This window comes from Leptodactylus fuscus, chromosome 5 (assembly GCF_031893055.1).
Source record: "Leptodactylus fuscus isolate aLepFus1 chromosome 5, aLepFus1.hap2, whole genome shotgun sequence".
NCBI classification, from domain to species: Eukaryota; Metazoa; Chordata; class Amphibia; order Anura; family Leptodactylidae; genus Leptodactylus; species Leptodactylus fuscus.
The window spans coordinates 42,216,654-42,222,653 of NC_134269.1; the positions used below are offsets into that span (position 1 = coordinate 42,216,654).

At 42.3% G+C, this 6,000-nt stretch overlaps 1 protein-coding gene across 1 annotated transcript in view; it reads left to right on the forward strand.

The window, feature by feature from the left end:
• Positions 1-5,661, forward strand: part of ANTXR1 (ANTXR cell adhesion molecule 1) — a 122,375-nt gene extending 116,714 nt beyond the window's left edge. Inside the window, exon 18 of the mRNA XM_075273035.1 lies at positions 4,980-5,661. Coding sequence (XP_075129136.1) covers positions 4,980-5,255 — 276 coding nt within the window. The 3' untranslated portion in view covers positions 5,256-5,661. The remainder of the gene's footprint in view (positions 1-4,979) is intronic.
• Positions 5,662-6,000: the final 339 nt, after the last annotated feature.

The window sequence follows — 6,000 nt, forward strand, 5'->3', positions numbered from 1 at the left end:
ATTGGGAAGAGTAGCTAAAGGACAGCTATGTAATGCATGTGAATCTACATTCATTGCTATCTATATAGAAACAGAGAGAAATAGACAGCAGAAAGAGACCAAGACCACATGGCAGATTAGGGCCCTTTCACACGGCGTAAGCGCTCGGCTCATTCTGAGCTGTACACGCGAGCACTTCTAAACACTTCCCATTCACTTCAATTGGAGCGCGCGTAAAGTCGGCTTTACAAGCTCTCCCATTGAAGTGAATGGGAAGTGTTTAGAAGCACTCGTGTGTACGACTCGGAATGAGCCGAGTGCTTACGCCGTGTGAAAGGGCCCTAAGAATCAGGCTTTTTTGGATTTCATCATGCCCAATCCTTTTGTTCACAAGCGATATAAGCCACTACTGGAGATGTCTGGCATTGGCTTCCCCTTCTGCCTCTTGAGAACACATGCTTGGCCTAGCCATGACTAATGTGTTTGGCCAGCCTAAGTTAGGCCAGGTTTACATCTGCGTTCGGTATTCCATTCAAGGAGTCCAGGAAACCCCGGTATATTTTATTTCTCCATTTATCAGGCTGAGTTACCTTTTACATATTAGTCTCTGTTTACACAGAGCCTGTCATTGTATTCATCTCAGACACAGTGGTCTATGGAGAGAGGAAGGAGGAGGACGTGGCTGCTGTGAAAGACATATAAATAACTATAGCTGCTACACTCTGCTAATCTGTGAGAGAACTCATTTAACCCTGTTATGCTTTATCATAGAAGCCTACTGCTGCACAGAATGAGGGAGTAAATCAATTAACAGCCTCATCGTCCCCTCTCCATAGACTTCTGTGTCTGAAATGAATACAATGACAAGCTCTGTGTAAACAGAGTCTGAGTGAAGATAAGGAGAAGGAGAGCAGCTTAAGTGGAGAAGGAAACAGATTTCTTTCATAAGATATATTACAAAGTTTCTTATATTCTCCTGTACTATTCATTTATGGAAAGTAGTTTTAGAATTGGAGGTACGCTTTGAGTTCTCTTAGGCTGGTCTTACACGACCGTAATACTTTTACGGTCCACATGTTGCTGATCAGCAACATAGACTCCACAGATGCCCGTAAACTGCTGCACTCTATGCCGAATTCTATGGGCGAGTCCGTGCAGTGCCGTGAATTGCAGCCATTACGGACATGTTCTAAAAATTGCAGACCTCGGTTGCGGCCCAGCACACCACGGATAAAATATCCGGTGGTGTAAGAGGCCACATTGGCAGAAACTTAATATCAGTCTGCATCTCTGTGCATCTACGGTATGTGTCTTAGTTCCACCATTCAAACACCATGAATGAGTTAAACAAGAAGAAGCAGATGTGTATAGTGTAGTGTACATGGTTCAAGTTTTAGGGGAAAATAGCTCTTGTAGTTTATGAGCAGCTGCAGGAAGGCCCAGTGAACACGACCGATGCCAAGACCTGTCCTTCTGACTATTAAATAACATTTTCTTCGGTGGAAGATTATGGCTTAATGTCGTCATTGACCGATTCCTGGAAGTCAAGCGAGTACCTGGCATTACTGACAGATATTGAGAAACGCTGTAATTCTTCAGGTTGTTAAGACCTTTCACACATTTACTTGTGTGTACAATTTTATTTTTATATGCATACACAAGAAAAAAACTCAGGACAGGTTATCCGCATATGTAAAGTTCAGCCATGTCGATAGCCAATAGTTTGCCATGATGTAGAAATCTGCTAGATCCATCACTTAAGAGTAGAGCGGTGGAATTGGTCAGGGAAGCCAGGACAATATCTAACTCCTGGACACTTGGCATCTACGTAAGCGAGCAATTAAAATGTTATTTTCCCAGTTATGTGAGGCACATGATGGGCGTCATAGGCATCTTTACACTTATTTTTACCATCTATCTAGTGGTCATGGTGCTTTGAGGGAGGGGGCAAAATTGGTGACACATATACTTTACATGATAAACATCTAGCTGCCAGAAGCATCCAATAGTGAAAGCTTAAAAACTTACCATACTGTTTTCTTACTATGTGCAATGTATTAAAGGGGTTTTGCAAGATAAATAAGAAATCCATGGGTGGCTTCCATTTGGGGGTCATGTTCTTTAATCCCTCCAGTGCTTTTACGTGCAGGGCCAGAAGTGCTAAGGCTCATGTGACCACTTTGGCCAATCACTAATCTCAGCAGTTACATGAGCATGACTTCCAGCCTGGCCAGTCCAAAGACCATAGAGACAACAGAGAATACCCCACCCAAATAGAAGACCTGGGTAGGTGAATATTGCCTTTTTTTTAAAAAAAAATTACACCACGTCCCACTACCCTGGATTTTTCATTTATCCTGGAAAACCATTTTAAGGTTAAGTTTTGTATGATTTCTAGAAATAACCTGTAATGGCAGGAAATTATGGATGGTTTAGTCATGTAAACGCGCATTCTGCATACAGCGCTACGTTATTTGGCTTTGATATGTTTTCTAATTCGTTATGATATTGGCCACTCCAAAGTAGTGTTTAAAGTTACAATAAAATGGGGTGAAAAGTCAAGTGACAATTGAGAAACATGGTGGGAATTTTTGCAATTACTGAAACAATATTTTCCCCTAGAGTAATATTGAGGTCATGCAATGGTGGCAGTAATGATTTTCAATCTACTGTCGCATTGCCTAAAACCTGTCAGGTGATTTCTATTACCCTGTCTTACAGTATTGTATGATGGAGAAGGAGAGGCAGAGACATTTGGTGCAGGACTCCTAGGAGAGACAGTGAGAGTTCTGATTATCTCGCCCACACAAGATGATTGACAGCCACATCAATAGACACTGATCAGAGAAAGTGGTCAATCAGTCTTTGTATAAGGAGTAAGCAGAGGACTCACTGTATGCATTGGTGATGCTGGTTGGGTTTGAAGGGATTCAGCGCCAATTTAGTGCCACATGAGAACTAAGAACTGTATCTTATATAATGCCTAGCACACTATGCCATAGAAATACTGACATTATCCTATAAGGGGAGAGTTTCACAGTTAAATCCACACCTTTTCATCTCCTGCTAGATTTCTCACAGTCCAATATTACAGACCAGGGCTGTCCTGCTGCCCCCCACTGAGCCTCAAACCTATGCATTCTAGATATTTCAACTTCAACACTATCTGCATCCTCAGGATGTAGATAAAGCTGAATACAATGGTGAAAGAGCGTCATCAGTTCTCTTCTGGTATATAATATATTTGGTATACTTGGCATATTTTTTTATGGCAATACTTCTTCTCTTAAAGGGATTCTACCATTAAAAAAAAATTTTGTGGATAAGATGTCGGAATAGCCTTTAGAAAGGCTATTTGTCTCTTACCTTTAGATGTGGTCTCCGCCGCGCCGTTCCTTAGAAATACCGTTTTTTACCGGTGTGCAAATGAGTTCTCCCGCCACGATGGGGGCGGGCCACAGCGCTCAAACAGCGATGAGAGCATCCCCACCGCTGCCAGAGAAGTGTCTCCAAGCGCCGCCTCCTTCTTCGTCTGCCGTGTCATCTTCAATGTCTTCCAGCGCAGACTCGTAACTTCTAGCAGAGCAGAGCAGACTGCGCAGGTGCACACGTCACAGGAAAATGGCCGCTTGCACAGTATTGTTAGCGTCCATTTTCCAGTGGCCTGTGCGCCTGCACAGTCTGCTCTGCTCTGCTAGATTACGAGCCTGCGCCGGAAGAAGAAATTGAACATGACGCGACGGACGAAGAAGGAGGCGCTTGGAGACACTTCTCTGGCAGCGGTGGGGACGCCCTCATCACTGTTTGAGCTCTGGGGCCCACCCCCATCACTGTGAGGGAACTCATTTGCATACCAGTAAAAAACGGTATTTCTGAGGAACGGTGGAGCGGAGACCACATCTAAAGGTAAGAGACGAATAGCCTTTCTAAAGGCTATTCCGACATCTTATCCACAAAAAAAAAAAAAGTTTTAATGGTAGAATCCCTTTAAAGAGCATTTTTACTATTGAGGAATGTACTATGGAAGTATTATATTGAGTGGGGTTCACTAAGGTTGCATCAAACCATGAAGAGGACATTAAGGAAGCATTATACTGTGTGAGGGGCAATAAGGGAGTTCATTCAGGGCTATCTCACTACGTGGGGGCCTCTAAGAGGGCTTTAAACAGTGTGTAAGCCACTTATGGAGCATTGAAATGTACGGGGGTTACTAAGGGGGCATTATACTGTGTGATACATTGAAAAATGCACTATTACTGTGTGGAGGGCACAAAGAGAAAAGGGTGGGGTTAGGGGCATGACTGAATTTGTCAGGGCCTGAATCGACAACTGTGTTTATTAGATGGCACATTAATGCATTCCTACAAGAACCACTTACATAATACTTTCCAGACATGCTCTTCAAAACTCCAAGGGAATTGTTTAACACCTTCACCATGAGGAACACATTTGGAGACCAGGCCCATCACTCATAGAGTAACATTTTGCTGAGAAGGGGAAGAAATTGAATCCATAGCGTTCCAAGTCCCGTGCCATTAGAAAACCATCCTAGAATCAGATAAATGTTAGGACAGGCCAGTTGAAATGTTGCAGAACTTGCTATAGTGAGTTAATATCCTTACATGACCCTCAGCTGACAGATTTCCACCCCGAGTGCAGCCAAAGAATCTGCCATATAATTCACATATTTTCAAATCTCAGTGCAATTTATTTGGGCTCTATTTAGCCTCTCGGTTCCAGCAGCTGGTTTAAGTGTTTGAGGCAGTTGTGTCATTTTTGGAAAGTAGCTACAAGGCAAGTCCGGCTAGCAGGAAAGCCTAACCCTTTCTATGCTGTTCATTGTATTAATAGTTTTATGGCTTGACAAATGACATTACCTGATGTTGCAATGTTATGTCACAGTTCATGCTTTGCATGCTTTATCGGCCACTTGGAATACAAGTTACTTTGCTTTGTTTCTAACAAATGTATTCATTTCTCTCTACTTTTTATGATTTCAGGGAAGATGCATCAATTTCACAAGAGAAAAGAAATCAATGCCGCCAAGATACCCATTAAATAATGCTTCTCATAATACGCCATCATCTAGTCCAATCTACACACCACCTCATAGCCCAATTTATACCCCTCCACCTCCAATAACGCCACCTCCTCAACCAACACATTCTCCCCCACCTGTTCCATCTCCAACCATCTGTCTTCCACCTCCACCTTTGGCTTCACCTCCATGTAGAGCTCCACCACCCAGTAGGCCACCACCTCGACCTTCACTATAGAAGATCTGTGCAGCCTTTTTTCTCCTGTACCCCTGGGGATACATTTTGAGAAGCTCTTCATCTTGAATGGATGTTCATTGGAGCACCTTTGACCAAAACCACTTATCTAACCACTCCTAGATTTTAACCATCTTGATTTGTGGATCCATACTTAGACTAATTGCCATCGTTGTATATTTGGTCAACTGTGGAAACCATTGAAGAATTGGGTTGACTAAAGAAGATGAAACTGAATTTTCCCCCACCCCACCACCAAAAAAAATCATTAAAGTTCTCTACTTTAGCAAATTGGTAGCGAAGAAGAAACTTGACTAGAGTGAGACAATGGATCCAATGGACAACAAATCTAATTCGATAAGTGTAAGAAAGTCTCATCATCTTAAAGTAATCTTCGAGGGAGCAAATTGAGAAGTTTGCTGTAATTGAAGAGTCACATAGAAAGTCACCTTATGAAATGCGTTGATGCAACTTCTTACTAAAATATCTAGGGTGGTTTTCATACAAAAGAAAGTATGAAACTATTTAATTGCCAAAAAACTGCATCAACTATTGACCACTATGGATTGATGGGACAGTTTTGAAGACATGCTCAAGATCAAGCGAATTCTGCCATTTGATACATTGAGTATGCTATTTTAATATATTCAAGATGTTCCTCGCACGAAAAACCAAGAAATGACAGCACCTACTGGCCAATTTCTACAAAATTATCTAGACTGCAGAAGACCTCATTGGTTTCCTGGTG